The sequence below is a fragment of the Molothrus ater genome, chromosome 7 (assembly GCF_012460135.2).
Source record: "Molothrus ater isolate BHLD 08-10-18 breed brown headed cowbird chromosome 7, BPBGC_Mater_1.1, whole genome shotgun sequence".
NCBI lineage: Eukaryota > Metazoa > Chordata > Aves > Passeriformes > Icteridae > Molothrus > Molothrus ater.
This window is the reverse complement of record NC_050484.2, coordinates 21,237,770-21,254,906: the sequence shown is the minus strand read 5'-3', so window position 1 is coordinate 21,254,906 and position 17,137 is coordinate 21,237,770. Positions and strand designations below refer to the sequence as shown.

At 35.3% G+C, this 17,137-nt stretch overlaps 1 protein-coding gene across 1 annotated transcript in view; it reads right to left on the bottom strand.

The window, feature by feature from the left end:
• The window catches only part of FAP (fibroblast activation protein alpha), a 37,024-nt gene extending 20,505 nt beyond the window's left edge, over positions 1–16,519 (bottom strand). Inside the window, exons 1-12 of the mRNA XM_036386699.2 lie at positions 16,324–16,519; positions 15,969–16,053; positions 10,545–10,640; positions 8,606–8,700; positions 8,424–8,498; positions 8,182–8,234; positions 7,151–7,223; positions 6,433–6,553; positions 5,793–5,947; positions 4,586–4,689; positions 4,113–4,248; positions 1,269–1,313 (exon numbers count right to left, since the gene is read on the bottom strand). Of these exons, the coding sequence (XP_036242592.1) occupies positions 1,269–1,313; positions 4,113–4,248; positions 4,586–4,689; positions 5,793–5,947; positions 6,433–6,553; positions 7,151–7,223; positions 8,182–8,234; positions 8,424–8,498; positions 8,606–8,700; positions 10,545–10,640; positions 15,969–16,053; positions 16,324–16,329 (1,044 nt within the window). The 5' untranslated portion in view covers positions 16,330–16,519. The remainder of the gene's footprint in view (positions 1–1,268; positions 1,314–4,112; positions 4,249–4,585; positions 4,690–5,792; positions 5,948–6,432; positions 6,554–7,150; positions 7,224–8,181; positions 8,235–8,423; positions 8,499–8,605; positions 8,701–10,544; positions 10,641–15,968; positions 16,054–16,323) is intronic.
• Positions 16,520–17,137: the final 618 nt, after the last annotated feature.

Below are 17,137 nucleotides of genomic sequence, written 5' to 3'. Positions count from 1 at the left end.
GGATATCTGAAGTTTCCCATACTATTCCACTAATTTTAAAGAACAGATTATTCCAGATAAGATCATTCAACTTTTACTTCCTTTTGAAGAATCACATCTTTACTAAAATTGTCAGTCAAGGTTGAATTATTGCAACTCTAAGTTTTGTTTTCAAAACATAAAGATATGAAGATATAGGAATGACTTGCAAGCACTTCAAACATAGTCAAACATTCCTGAGTGAGTATACCTTTTGAATAATATTAACTCAAGCTCAACTAGGACTTGTGACCACAAGTTAAATTCCCCCGGAGACTGTATTTGTGATTCCTAATACTTGAAAGCCTATAAAGGCAAAATCTGGGATTTATGCATGTGTGCAAATTCTTTAGCTCTAATAAAAATGTGTCATCAGAACTTCAAGTGAAGTGTCAAAAAAAAAAAGGACCAAGTAAAATAACTAATTCATCTAAACATATGATCTTCTCATTAGACATCTCTTAAGGGACAGTGCACTGAAAATTGAATCTCATTGTTAAGTCCACTACAGGACATTCAGGCAGTGTGAGGTTCACACACTTGATTCTGTTAACTTCCCCTGCCTGAAAGTAAATATAAGCAACACTACATATTCACTGTTGGAATAGTCTGTATGACTGTAAATACTGATCTCATGATCTTACAATTTCCTTGCAGGTTTGTTTTTACTGCAAGTTGCTGAAGGTATATGGTTGTCCAGGGTTACTGGGCAGAGAAAACATCTTTTGCTAAGAGGTAACTCCAAAGAAATATCACCTACCATTCTAAGGAGGTTCCCCCTTAGCTTACCTTGAAGGTTCCCCCTTAGCTGAAGATGTGCACACACCTGGCACTAAAACTGTTCTGAGTGGAAGGCTTTTATTCTAAAGATTCTAGATAGCCCATTTTATCCCTTGTCCTAATGCCACCAGAGGAATTTTACATCTATTCTTAGGCTCCAGAATGCTTCTAAGGATTACACTGCACTGTAAATCCACCTCTTTTCATTAATTTCCTCCCTTCATTAAATTCTGTCTCAACCAACTTTCCTGTCTAGTCAGTTGGTCAGGACAGAAATAGGTTTTTAAATTTAGAAAGCAGATAGCCAGATACTTCGTCTAGCACAGCATTAAAAGCTTCCGTCCTACAGCGCAACAAGTCTAAGCAGTAGTGCCTCAGAAGGCTGCTTCATGTTTCAAAACACTGATGGCAAGATACAGGAAGCTGTATCTTCTAACTGAATTAAAATAGAGTGCAAGAAGAAAACCTACTCCGCCCGCCCATCCTGTTTGACTCTCTTCTATGTGCTGTTGATTCTGAAAAACAAAAGCAACATTACACTCTTTAAGAAGATTGAGTTTAAGGAGATTGGAAATCTTCAAATAAATCAGTAGCTGCCTGTAAAAGGGAATTTTAGAATCTTTGCTATGAAGGTTCAGGCCGTTGGAGGTTGTCTATGTAAATAATTTTGCTGTATTAAGGTTGTTATGTTAATTAAACTATTGTTTTTAACAGCTGACATCAGACCTAAAAAAAATTTAAAGCAATTATGCAACTTTTTCACTGAAAACAAGAATGAACAACTACTTGATCTCATTAATTTTTTGGCAAAAATCCACGTAAAATAGTATCAGGAATGTTAATACTAAAAATTTGGTTTAGATTTTCAGCTTTTTTGTATTTTCTTTGATTTCAGAGTTGAGATGTTGATTTAGAGCAGTGGTGATGTGACTATTAGGCATTCTGAGACTAGAATATAAATTTAGAACATCTTAACTCCTTGTTCTTAGAGCTGATTTGGAAACAGACTTATACTGAGCATGAATGATGCAGCTAAAGGTGCTTTTATATTTGTACTTATGTTTTGCTTGTAAAGTTTCTAGTGATATATTTAAAAAATCTGCATTCAATCAATGTATTTCTTTTTTATCTTGCAAACTTTTCTTTATACTCTACATTCAATATAGTATTTCTTCACAGTTTGAAACGAATTTAACAAATTTGCTTTTTAAGGAATATGATTTGTATTTCTTACCCTCAACATAATCTACTACTTTTTAAAATTATGTGTTCTTCCTTCTAATTTATTCCCCACAAAGTAACTTGAGGAAAAGTTGCAGGTCTTTGCCCCTTAGAAGACTAGCACTTTGCAAGGGCTCCACTGAGCTACTAACTGAAAAGACAGATTTTATTTCTTTTTAAGATGATAAAAATGGGATGTATTGTTTTATATCTGCATCCTAACATTATTTTCCATTCTCTCATTTGAGTAGCCCCCATTTCACAAAGACATGCCTACCTTTTACTCACATGAATAGTTCCACTGCTCATATTGGTTTCTGTGGTCTAGTCACATGAGAAAGAGTTGAACATGTGAACGTTTCTGATGAATCCATACTTTGGGAACATCTTGTAGATTATATTTTGTTATTATTTTCAGATACATAAAACATGTACAAGCTTATTGTACATTAGAGACTCAATGCAATCTGAATTCAACAAGAGAACTATTTTTGCCAAAGGAAATGTTCAGAGATATACTTTCTGATGGCAAATAGAGCTAATGCAGCAGTCCCATCTGTTCACACTCCTTTGATTGGCCATTTGTGCAAACTTTAATGTGATAAAAGCATTGTATCACTGTTTAAATATAGAATTATAGAAACGTCAGTAGTGACTCCATAAATAAGGTTTCATAGAGAAATGCAATTAAACAAGGATCATGAACAAAGTCCTGAAAGATGTTAATTGGTCTGGTCTGGTCTGGTTCCAGCAAAGCAATTAAGCACATGCTTAATTTTAAACACATAAACAGATCTGCTGAAGTAAATAAAACCAGCTACGTGCAAAAAGTTAAGCTTGCGTTAAAGTACTTCGCTGGATTGTGGTAGAATCCTAGAAACCTTGTATCTTTTTTCTTTCCATTAAAATATGTAATTATTAAAATATAGCTTACTGGCAGGCAAGGTAGAGATTCATTCAGTGTTAATGAACCTATAAAATGGAACAATTACTTAGGAAATATAGCAAATGCTGCATGAAACATGGCTTATTCCTACTAAATTACAGTATTTCTCTGTGGACTACTACTTCAATGACAATGTTTTTGAAGTAACAGGACCTTAAATTCCCTTTAAATTTGCAACAGTTTTCATGTCAAAGAGGAGTAAAAATTATTTTCAACTTGAAAAAGACTGTGTCAATAAACACTGAATTTATAATTTATCAGTTATACAAAATGCTTTAATAAATATTCTTGCCTTTTATTTCCAATTAGTTCAAGGTTTCATCTAATGTTAGCTTTAATAGGTGTACCATGAACCCTAAGAACAAGACAAGCCAAAAGCGCCGATACTAAAAGACAACAAATGGGATCTCTGTACTAGAGTTACTGAAATTCAGAGTTGTCTTTCCTTCAGGATCTGTATAAATTTATCTGTGTGTACACTTTTCAGGCTTTACAAAGCTCTGCTCTGTTCAGCAGAGCATAGTTTTCTTTCCAACTGACTAAATCACAGAATGACATATTGAAACCAAATGTAGTTACTGTTGCAATCAGCCTGAAGTTTTCTTTTTCGGATCTGATTGTGTTTCCGAAAACTTGCTTACTGTCTAGAACTGTATGATTTGATAAAACAGAAGACTTTCTTCTTCCAGAAAACCTGCCTTACAATTAATGTGTATGTTCTTTCAAATAATCTAAGATTAATCTAAAAGAACATGATTTAGTCAGACTTAGTATGGAATTTCAACACAGCATAATAAGATTTTCTTTAAAAAAATACAGATCCTATATGGTTTTACTTTTGAAGATGCTTACACAAGAAGGAAATAAAAAACATTACTGAAAGCCTCTCAACAGCATTTTAGGTGGTTGTTTTTGTTTTGGTTTTTATTTAAGTTTCACAAAGAAAAAATGCTGTGCTTTTATTTCCTGGAGTAATTAGTATTTTTCACCCCTCTTCCAGCAATTAAAATATTTAAAAATGTATCACTATAGTAAAATATTATTGTGATAAAACACTGAAAAATATAATTAGGGCAGGGAGTAAAAAATGCTAATTTCAGATTAGTAAAATTCAGTAATTTAAGATTTATATTTCAAACTTCATTACCTCTGGACAGTCCCAAGTATTTGAATGCTCTTTGAAGTCACAAATAGCTAAGACTGAAAAATTCTGTATTCTCTTCAGCCACTGCACACAGATTCGAGTATCTGTTACCCAAGTAAGCCAAGTAAAATAGTGATCACTAAAATATAAAAAAAATTAAAAAGGAAGAAATGGCAGTTATTAAACAACAGGAGTATAGAAGCATTGCTAAAGATTGCATTCCCCACATTTCTCTCTGAAAAACAGCAGCAAAGCTTTCACTGTTTTAGGGTACTTTTTTATCCTCTGTAACAATGTATCATATGGACAGCCGAAAGAAAAATGCAATATTTCTAGTTAGCTTCTGATCCTTCTAGGGGTTTAATATGGCAGTACACTGTTAGATAAAATACAACTCAGAGGTTCAAGCATTTAAAACAAATAGACAAAACTTTTTTTTTTTTAACCAAGAAAAGACATATTTGAGGGCACACTACCTGGATGCTATGATTGCAGGAACTGGCACCTCCTTAGGACCAAATGCTTCAGAGTTAATAGTGTCTACAATAAACACTTTAACAGTAGGATTTTTAGCTCCAGCCTTCAAAGAAAATGTTTTAGGTTATTAAAACCAGGCTCTGAATAATTCAAATTGAGGAAAATCAAAACACTTTTTGCAGGAAAGTATACAGGTAACAAAATATTAATTCAGTTGAGTATATAAGAGCAAATAGTCTTATAAGATCTAAGAGTGATACTGCAGCAGTAGTACATACTTAGTTTTCTATCATTTATATTTCTATATATAAAGAAGAAAACCTTTTAAACATTTGAGTTTAGTGCCTTTCTCTACAGAAAATGTGCTTGGTGGTAACGATTGTTCTGTTTGCAGTGGGGCCCTTGCAGCACACATTACACTGACTTCAGCATAAAACTCCAGTTTATTCACATGATTGCAAGGGCTGTTTGACATCCCAACTGGGAAATGGTTGCTTAAACTGATTTCATGGTTGCTTCTTCACTGCATACATTATCAGTTTTTTAATTCTTCTCCACGTGTGGCCTAAACCACCCAGTTTTACTTTAGAACTGTGAGCCAGCTGACAGGTGAGCAAATTCTTTAAATACATTAGCATGATCCCTTGCAATCATATGAACATGATAAGAGTCAGGAGAGCTTTCTAATGCATGTTGAAGAAATGCCAACCCAAAACCTTATTGCCTTAGATCTCACACTTGAAAGCAATTAAAATCCAAAGCCTCTTCAGATCAAAAAGCACTATGAAGTGTGCAAATAAAGTGAAGACTTTATTTTAAAAAATATATATAAAAAACACCTTAGTCTCATAATTTATTTACCATAATGAAAAATAACAACTGCATCATTTACACACCAGAATAAGTAAACGGAATTGAAAAAATATTGAGTACTTTTGCACATGCTCTTTACCTACATGAGTAATTACATTTATTTCACTGATATTATATTTAAAATATATAAAATACAAAATATATTTTAATATTATATTTAAAATTGTGTCTGTACCTACAGCTGTTCTGAGCTTAGACCAAGCTTGTTTTCTTTTATTTAAGTCACAATGGATTGAACCATGGTAATACTTAAGGAATTAAGCACAGTTAATTTTCTCATTGTCATAACTAATTTCTCAACAGAAAAGAAGTCAAAAGAATGATAAAACATACCTTTGGGTAAGGGATGGTTATTTTTCTAGGATACTGGTCCTCACCAAAATATGAATATTCAATAACTGGTATGTCAGAATCATTAAATTGTACATATGCTAAATATCTTCCACTTGGAGACCACCACAGTGCATATTTTGTTGCTAGCATCTCCTCTGGGGAAAAAAAAATTGTTTATAATTGTAATCTACCTTCCAATCTGTTTTAGCACTCTACTCAGCACACGTAAGGACAGTTACACTAAATAAATAACATCAAACATCTCCAAACATGCACACAGATTCCACTTAATTCACTTGGGATTTTCCTGTGTGCATGTTTTTTTTAATTTTTTTTTGGATGCACTGAAGTGCCAAATTTTCACTGAAATTAAAACTTTAAATCCTAAATCCCAGCCTCTGCCTTTGCAGAAAGAAGACAACTTTGCAGAGGTCTGATACGGTTTCAGACTCAGGATTTTGGTTATGTGTTACAAATACAAAATTCATACATTGTACAGTAAATACAATATGGAAAAAAGAAGTAATGCTTAGGGCTGAAAAAAAAGAGTATAATCACAGACATTTTAAATGGATTGTGAAAACCAGAACCAATCTAAACAAAGCATTTATCATGTTGCTGCCCTTCAAGATTTACTTACCTTCATAGACCCAGTCAGGAATCCCATTAAATATTTCATTCTGTTTTCCATCACTAGTTATTTTAACTGGTGCCTCTCTAGGACTTGGTTTCAAATAGATATTATTCTGATAAACATATACCTAAAGACAAGAAAGTTTTTTTTAAGAGTACAGGCAACAGGATTAGAGCAAGATCTTCTGCAGTCAATACTCCTACATTACAATAGCAAGACTTAATGAATACAAAATGGGAAATGATACACTAATAGCCCTTGTAAATTCTGCAAGAGCTGGTACCTCAGCAAATAAATTATACATTGCAGGCCAAGTTCTATGTTCAGTAAAAATTTTAGAACAGATTTTAAATCCTGTATCTGTAAATCTCCATTTTAAATTCACTTGTTACACAGCATCAAAGGGAAACCAATTGGTTTTCAGGCCTTGAAACAGCATTAAATCTTATATAAAAATTATGTTGGTCAGTTCTGGATAAAGACTAGTGAGCAAACTGGAACACATAATGTACCTGAGAACATGGATTATTCTTCTCTTGAGACACAGACAGTAAAATCTGAACAAGTTAAAACTGTTTTCTTTGTCATAACCAAGATTAATAAACAGGCCTGTCAAAAATATGGCCTAATATAAAAAAAAACCAAAACAACCAAACAACCAAAGATAAATGTCTTTAAGCCATACAAAGTAAATTCATTCTAGGACTTAATTATCTTTACTAACCAATTTGTGTCCAACGGGTGACCAGGATATATACTGAATTTTATGTGGAAGCTGATTTTCTGTTACAAAACCACTAAAAAAAGGAAAGAAGTTGAAATGGCTTTTCGTGCACAGTGCAAATGGATCATTATACTGTACATTAATAAAAAAGTCACAAAATCATTTTCTAACTGCTTATTGTTTCTCGAGCAATGCACAATAAGGCAGGCAGAGACATGCAGTTAACAGGATGGTGTGCACCAGTGCTGGCAAAGGCTTAAACTTACTCCTTTGAACACCTATTCAACTGCCTAAGGAGCCAGCCTTATCTGTTTCCAAATGCTGCACAAGCACGTGCAGTCATTTGCTGTAGCTGCAGTCTGTGTTACAGTCTCAGCAGGTTATTGGGAAATGTGAACTCAGCATGCACTGAGGCAGGTGCGACAGCAGCACCTCCAGCACTGGGTGAGGATCCCAACTCCCAAGCAGTGTCTCTCTACTCACAGCAGCTTGCACCAACTTCTTCCTGTCACCTTGAGCCAGCAGTTGCCCAAGAATGATGCAGCTCAGTGCAGTCCCTGTTGCTCAAACTAAGCACATTTGGTCACACTGCTGCTTTCAGCATAAAAAGGGATTGCAGAGGCAGATGGCCTCCTTTGGATTTGGTTTGGGCAATCTTGGGAAAGGGACCAAATGCCATGGGACAAGCTATAGCCCTTTAAGGAATGCAGGGTTGGCTGTTAAAAGAGTTTTAGGGAAGCTGAGGATTAGATCAATGATAAAAAGAATGAATTTTTAGAAGGGGATGGGGACCAAAGGGAATATTGAGCAGTGAAAGTTTTAGGGCATGAAATAGAAATCAATCCAGATGAAAAGAATGTATGGTTTTTCCTAGAGAACATTTTCTTTCTCAAGCAAACAGGTAACCTGACAGATTCAGGCAAAAGCAAAGCAAGTTGGTAGCTCATTACTACAGTTTTGGAGTGAATGCTTGCAAGCACATCACCACAGTGTATACACCACAGCTTTCTGTAAGAAATATCAGGCCTTACCCATTTATGAGATCATAAATGTGATATGATGCTGTATAAGAGTATCTCCACAGCTGCATAAATGAATAAAGATAATATTATTAACCTTGAAAAAGATAATCTAATTACAAATAATCAGCTGCCTCTTCACAGCCTATCCCTTTCTCAAGAAAGTACCAAGAAACATTTATCTATGGTAACGCAATTAACAAAATGCTACATAAAATTAAACATTACATTAAGAGGTAAATTAAAATAATTACCTTTGAATAATTGCTTTCCAGGGCTATGAAATATTTGTCTGATGACATCACATAATTTGAAGCATTAACTTGTTTCTGAAAAATTAAGAAGTAGATTATATTCTAGTCTTACTCACTTTTAAACTGTAACTTGAAATACAGCAGCACTTTTTTGCTTTTTTTTTAATGAGAAACGTACATACCATTGTGCTGTTTGTCAGGATGGTGGTTGCGTAGTTAATTTCAACATTGTAAAGGATAATATCATCCTCTGCAGACTGATGAAGATATTCATTATCTTCATAAACAAATAAATGATTGTTACCTTCACAGAAGATACTACACAACATATCTTTTTATCAACAAATTCACACTTCTTTCAAATAATAGGTTTTAAGCAAACATCTTTTGGCATCTACATAAATGTATTCCTTCTAATGAATCTGAGGTACCATATTCATTAGAGTAACCAAGAAACCATCTTCAGGGTTCTTGAGTACATTCTTGAGACTATACACTGCACAGAGGATCAACTATTTAACTTCACAAGTAAATGCCAAGAATGCCAGTGACAGACCCATTAGAAAGTCAGTATCAAAATGTAAATGTTTTAAAGAAAAATATCTTTGCTTATCATTTTACCAGAACACTCTCATTTGTATATTCTGCAGATAAAAGCAGTACCACACAACTGACACTGCCTGATTCTGCCCTTACTCACAAGAGTCCTATGAAATAAAGGTGAGTGGGCTTCATTGAAAATAGAATTTACCCTGCCTTTGCTCAAGATCTGAGCTACAGTTTGGTAGAGAATAAAGACCAGATTTTTAGTTTCATATTATTATTTTCACTGCTATAAACAGAGAGAATGAATTACATATTTGGTGTAGCTAGAAAACAAGACTAAAAGTTAAATAGGAGGCTGAAACATTGTGAAGATGTTCATTTTTAGGAAATTAGATCACCCTTGAATCTTCTGAGCACTCTTGTGTGATTTTTGTAACAGTATTTGTGTTTAAAATCATCCTTAGGATAAGATATACAATTTTGACTCCTTGTTTCAGAAGAGAAGCAGACATATGGAATGCTGTAGGCATGGCTATCTATGGAATCTATGGCATGACTTTTGTGTGAGTTTGTGACTGTTAAAAGGAAAGATAAGTCTAAGTGAGAAAGCTATAAAGAGAGAAGAAGAATATTAGGTTTAGGTGATATGCTGCCTACATTCTTCAGACATTCAGACAGAATTCTAACAAACAGTGACCTAATTTTTAAATCATACAAGCAATATCTACATACTTCAAACTGCTCATTGTAAAATTGAACCACTCAAGCAATGCCTCACTCATAAGGCTTTACTTCAGTTCTAAAATTGTGGGCTAAAACTAGCTTGGTGAGACTCCATGTGAATGGGCACTACTGGCAGAGAGCAGTGCTTGAGGCAGCACAGAGATGGGTGTAGCATGTGTGCTAGAATGTAACCAGGCTAGCTCCAGTCTCCCTGGCCTGTGCAATTCAATGATAACAAGAGCAGCACTTCAGCCACACACAGACACATTTATATCAGCAGCAATCAACCTCATGTCTCCACCTTAAGGAACTTAGAAAGTCAGCTTTCTTTTCTATGCAATATCCTGGAACTCAGGAATTTCAGCAGTGTCAGCACTTCCTTAAATGAAATTAGAACAGCTGGCCTCATTGCCGAGCCAGGTACTACTGAAAACAAAGAACAGGACCTGTAAGACAGACTACCTCAATCATTACAAGTGGTAACTCAAAAAGTGCTGTGAAAAGCATGAAAAGAAGATTGCTTAAGGAATGACTGACACATTGACAAATTTCTTTCACTTGCTGTAGTGAATATGACAGTAAAAGAAATAAAACACTGAAGGCCTCTGTAAAATTATAGTTTATACTTGACTCAGACATGTCTGTTGAAGCATCAAATACCTGGATTTTCTAGAATGACTGACAGAACAGTAAATTTCAACCATAAGTTTTGACTAACACATTGTTTAATTTCATAGTTAGCATTCATTCAAAGTAAAGCTGGAAGGAAAATACATTTCTCAGTCTGTGTAAACCAGTCTGGAAATACATATTAGAAAGGCTTATCTATGTCTGAGAAAAGGTTTTACTTACCTGACACCCAATATGGAAAAAATGTTTTATATTGGAAGTTTCCATTCAAATAATCTTCCAAGGTAAGAGCTCTAGGACCATCATCTGTGTTGACAACTAAGCATAAGACAAACATTTTCTGTTAATGGCAAGAGGGAAAAAAATTGTAGTAGAGTGCTTTGTTTTTTCTTCATTTAGTGCCATGCAACAGTGAGGATACCATACTCCTGGAGATATGCAAATCGTGGGTGCAGCAGAAAGGGAAGATCCCTGTTGCTGTTCTGATAAATTCCTTCAGTCTCTGAAAGACTCATCTTTGGGAATGCAAAATTAACTAGACAAAATAATTTATTTCAACCATTTATTCATGCAGACACATTTACCTGAAGACACTGTGAGTCCAAATAAGCCTTTTTCACACAAAAGCCAAATTAAACGTTGCTTGGGTTTTTAATTTTTTTTTTTTAAGCATGGATTTCACGAACTTGTAGAGGCAACTATTTTAATCAGGACCTTCACACGTCCAGCAAATGGTCAAACAACAGGATGTAAACCCTAACTTCCAAATTTTGTACATGCTTCATTAACCACTGTTAGAAGATAGCTTGCAAAATAATCACCATCCACATATATTTCTTAGATTTCTTAGTAGTCACATGAAAAACTTTGATGAAGGAATCCAGATAAAAAACAATTCTGAAAAGTAATGATTGAGTGAACCCAAACTTGAACTTTTATTTAATGCTGCAAAAGAAATGATTCTTGTAAGAAGACAATGATTCTCGTAAGAAGACAATGATTCTCCTAAGAAGAGAGGTACTCAAATATTTGATTTCTAAGCAGGTCAGATAACTTTATTAAAATAATACAAGTGGAGGCTGGTTTCCTGGATCTTGTCTGGCTATATTTTTCCCCAAAGCTAAACTACTTAAGTTAGGGCAGATTGTAAAAAAAATTTCAAGGTCAATCAACTGGATAAGAAGAGGATTATGCTGTGCAGTTCCTGTGTAGAAGCCTATGCAATTCACAAGAGTGAGAATAATCAAAATATTTAATCCTCAAAAGACACATGAATTGTTCTGATGAAGGCCAATTTTTAAAGTTCAACAGCATAATGATGGCAGCTTTCAGGTCTTGGCATTCTGGATGCTGTGCTTTCTCCTTTAAAATCAAAGGGTCTTCTGCCAGGGTATTCAGAGGTAGTGGAGATGTCACACTGCAGCTTAGTAGATCTTTGCCTCTTCCCCTGTTTGTTCCTTCGGAGCTCTCAGATGACAGTCAGATAATCAAGATGACTCGTTGCTCTCAGGTTTCATATCATGCTCCATCACTTGCTCATTAGTTGCCCTCTCTGTTAAGATCACACTGACTTCCTGGGAAATGTTTCTTCATATTGCCTTCTATGCTGCTTTGTAATGATAACACATATTTTCTTCTGCTAAGTGACTATTATTCACTGTAGAATACACATGTCAGGTTGACTGTTGACACAAGCCTTGTCTGCACTAATGCAGAAGAAAGCTGTCACAAGGAATAAAACTGAATGCCAATCCAGAGGCAAAAACCTGTCCCTATAAACTCTGAGCTAGCAATATGTCCAGAAAATATCCCAAGAAGTTCAATAAGAAGTTAATCCCTCTTGCTAATACTATGACTGCTGTGTTACAGATCTTTGATACATTAATGATAAACATAGAAGATGGCAGACTTAAAAAAAAATGCTCAGAAGATAATTCCAAAGAATCCAGTGCTAGTTATGTTGAATGATGATTACTTAGCACTATCTCTCAGTTAAAATTCTCCAAGTGAAGAAGCTTATTAGCAAAATAAATCAGGATCTATTTCCAAGGTTGTTTGTATAGAAAGCTTAAAATTTGCAGTCCTTTTTGATACCTTAATCTGGTAAAATTACCTGGTTTCTTCTCTCATCTTAAGAGACAAGCAGTATTGCAAACTTCCATCACTGGTCTAATTTTCACATCTCTAATTCAAACCTTACCTGTGTTAGATATTTCACCCTTACATACTTAATATTCCATGAGGATTTATTATGACTGCTGATTTCAAAATGTGCCCACTAAGGTCTGAACTTCTACCACTGTACTGCCAAAAAATTTAAAAACAACTATTTCTCACTTGAGTACTTACACTTTTGAATGCTTGTTTTTAGGTAACAGCTTCGTTTGTATTGCCAGGATTATTCTGTTTCAAAGACTGGATATGGGGAAACCAACACCACCCTTTATATCTCAAAGCTCTCCTGGTTTATGGCTTATTCCACATGTTCTAATGTGCATCCTTATAAATTGTGTCTAGTCTTGCCAAATTACAGTAAGCATACATAATAATCAGAAGGTATTGCTGTTTCTGTATATGGTTATTTTTATAGGTATATATATATATATGTATGCATTTTATATGTATTTAGCATATATGTATTTATATAAGTATTTTATTTAGCATCCACTGCTAAACATCAAGTAGATGACATGACAAATGAAAACTGGTTAGCACAGTGTTATTGTCTGCTTCTGGACTAGAATTTCCATTCTCATCTCTGTGGGCTGATGCTGAATAGCTGAAGCACAAGCTCCTCCAAAATGAGGAAACATAAAACTCAGTTTAGCACCAGAAATTAATTCCAATACTCCTGACCCTGCTCCAAAACTTTGGTCACACTCAGCATCAACTCACATCAACTGAACTTGCTTTTCCACTTTGGATTTGGCTGAGGTGTTGCAGAGAACACAACCTCTTCATAAGAAACTGGCTGCTCACCACTTTGTGGCTGAGCAGTAAGCTCTATGACCTCACCTGTGAAATCAGAGAAACGGGGATTGGGCCTCAGGCCTAGGCCAAGAGTACACAGGGAACAGAAACTTTGACAGACATGACTTTGGACATTCATTAAAAATAGCAGAAGAGATTAATTCAAAGCCTAAGCAATACATACAGTGAATTGTAACCCTGCGGGTCCACTATTGCTTCTCAACTGCAGACTGGTATTTTCTTTCTTTATGCTGCAGAAGAAGAGGACTAGGTACACCAGTGTACAAGTGAAAAGCTCCTTTCTGAACCATTTGGAGCTGCAGTATCATAGCTGGGTTATCACTGTCAGGTAAATCCCACCACATATTCCTACCTCAAAGATGTGTCAAAAAATGGTCAGTGATTTCTTAGGCATGGATGCTATTTGCTACACTGATATTGCCCACCTTGCTCTTCTGAGCCCCACAGAAATTGTCTAATACTTGCAGTTGCAAGTATTTGCCTCTTAATATCATCTCAAAAAAATTATTTTCCAGTTAACTTTTGAGAATTTTTTGACATTTTTATACACTTGCATGTGTAAATCCAAACCACCTACCACATTTTGAGAAGTCTGAAGAACATGAAATGACTAGAAACTTAGCAGACAAAACCAGAACTAAATGCTCGTCCATTTTTCTTTGCAGATTTCTTAAGTAGAAATTTATTTGGTCTGTGTCTATACATTTCTTATATGCAATTAATTGTCTTTCTAGATTGCCACATCCTTTCAGTTGAGCAGTGGTAAAGCCGGAATGTACAAACAACATTCCAGCGCTGTAGCCATTTCCTGTCTGTCTCCAGCTTGCAAAATTTGTAACTGCAAAATTAATTTATATTTCTTCTATTTCCAACTGATCAGTAGACTACTTGGAATTCAAAAAGGTTAAGGCATTTGAACAGGTAACTGCAGCACTTGCAGTTCCACCTGAGAATAAGAAGCCATAATCTGACACATCCAACACAATTGTCCAACATATGTGTTGGACATAACTGTGTGTTTGTCAATTGTTTAAAATGCTCCCCCAAAAGCATCCTGTGAAGTAAGATAATTTCTTTATCATCCTACTGGATCTAAATATGATCTTTGGTATGACTGGTTATTGGTATGACTAGTGTCAATATTCCAAGAGACACTACAAGAGTTCTCCATAATTGCTGAGGTACTCCAGAAGAGGCCAGAGAGCAGTATTTGACAACAAAAAACACACATTCATTTTTTCCTACAGTACCTTCCATCATCTTTATCAATTTCTTCAGGCTGCCAAACTGATCCTTGGTCTCCAATCTCTTTGTTCCCTCACTACTATTTTTTAAATTTAAATCTCATAAAAATATTCTGCCTTCCCTGTCATAAAATGCAGATCTGATGGGAGTAAGTCTGACTTGATACCATGTAGTGAAAGCTCAGATTTGACCACGCGTAGCTAGACAAAAAATCTGGCACCCCACTATTGACACTAAAAGTCAAATCTGTCTCTCTGAGGTGCTATCTCTTCCAGCACTGCATAGTATATATGCATATCTATATCTATCTATAGATGTATATAACTGATATGCATCTATTCTCATATTAAAATGCTACATAACAAAATCATCCCTAACTGCTTCAGAAGCCTTCAACCCTTCTCTCAACAGCCCAGGATAAACATTAGCCACAGAAATGTCAGATATGAAAGAGATTTCACCTTTCACAAAACCTGCATATTAACTGCAGGACTTAACTTTCACAAGACTTAAGCAGATGGTTGATTTTATAACATTTAGTTGTAAATACTGTTTCTCCATCTCGGTCCCCCTGCCCACACACATAAAGAAGAATAATAACAGAAAAAATATCCTTTAAATAGATAGTGTTACTGGAATATAAGCCTTTTATTAATATTTTAATTATTTCAGAGGCATTAAAGTAATCTGCTATAGTGATAAGGTCATGTACATACTTCTATTGCTGTTACTTTCTTGTCATAGAAAACAATAACCACCAAGTCAGTGCCACTCAGTTCAAAATTTCAAAACTCATTTCAAGCTTCACCAGAGCACTCAGCAGACCACACTGGGTTGATTTACCTACAGCTGGCATTATAATACTAGAGCAAACTATCCATCCCTTTTTTATACAATGCTGACTTTAATTTTCAAATGCAAGCTTGAATATATTCACAAGTAATTCATCATACCCTATCTACAAAAAAAAAAAAAAAGAAGTTTAACTTGTAATTGGATACAGAACTTCTGTAATTATTACACAAGCATTTAAAACCAAATGCAAGTTCACCAAGCTAATGAAAATTACTAACAGTTTGGGAAAGTCTCCTAACCCCTCAAACAGAAAAATAATATGGGAAGATCTGAAAGATATTTTTGCAGCGGTGACTAAGAACATTATATATCATGCACAATGAAGTGAATTCAGGTGCTTTTCACTTCAAGGAGTTCCTTGTTTCAACATCTGCTGGCATTTCAATTCTACCTTCAGGATATTTCAGCTGTCAGTACATTTCTGTAAAGTGATAAAGGCATAACAATTCTGACAGGACAATCCTAAACATGATTTGATAAACTTTTGTGAACTTCAGAAGCCACAATAGCCAAAGATACTGCATTTTACACAACATAAGTTTAGAAATACCTTACCTCTTGATGGTAGCAGTACAATACACATAAGTAATAAGGAAAGCAAAAGACATATAACCACGCCAAATATGATTTTTAGCCGGGTCTGCAGAAGAGAAACAAACAATAATTACATTTTCAATATTGTCTCAAGTTTGTTTCCATGGCTGGTAAATAATGAAATCCTCCTTCCCTCTAACTGCTGTAATCGGTCCTAGCAACAAGCAAAAAACATCCCTGCAGTACATATGAAAAGACTTCCCTTTCCTTCTTTAAAGCAAATATTTTCACATCAGAGCCAGCCTTGTCTAACAGCTGACAGTTTAAAACAAAGGATGTAAATGCTACCAAAAGTTGAATTCAGGAGCATACAGACCTTCATTTTCCTGTTGTATTCTAAAGAATGTGAATTCTCTCTTCTGGGTGTTGGTCAGTAGATCTAGGAGAGGAGTTCGAAAAGGCAGTGTCTGTTTTCACAGTTGGAGGCCAAACCTCTGGCAGACTTTTTTTTCCTACATACTTTTGGAAACTGTGCCAAATTTCAAAGGCTTTCTATAAAATTGAAACCACACTTTTGGGGAAGTTCTTGGACAAAAAATGGACAGTGGGAGGCTATCGGGGTGGTGATTATGTACTTCCCCTCAATGTGAGCTGTAACCAACATCTGCTTACACTAACTTGAGGTTTTATGACTCATCAGATACTTGACATGCACTGTTTTTCTCTGAAAAGTATCTACTGTGTTTTTTGGCACTCCCCGTCATGACCGTATTTCTACTCTCTACAGAGAAATTAGAAGAAAATCCCATAGCTTTATTGCTTATGTGGAATTCACATACGTTTACTTTTAGAAATAACAAATGATGGCACAAGAATGCAAAACAAGCAGCAGAAACAGTACTGTTTAATGTCTTCCACATGTGAGAAGAATTGTTGTTTTCCCCTGAAAACTATGCACATCTATAGGCTACGTAGGAGAGCTTACAGAAGTAAATACATACAAGCCCAGCGGAAATTCTGAAATAGTTCTCCAACCGCCAATTACACCTATTTTATTTAGCCCACTGAAATGAGGTCAGCTGAAAACTGGGAAAACTCCGGAGACCGCAGTGTCAGGTTACATAATCCATCCCTCAGGAGAGCGGAAAAAGGCTGGAAAAGGGAAGAAACGAGCCCGCCGTGCGCGACTC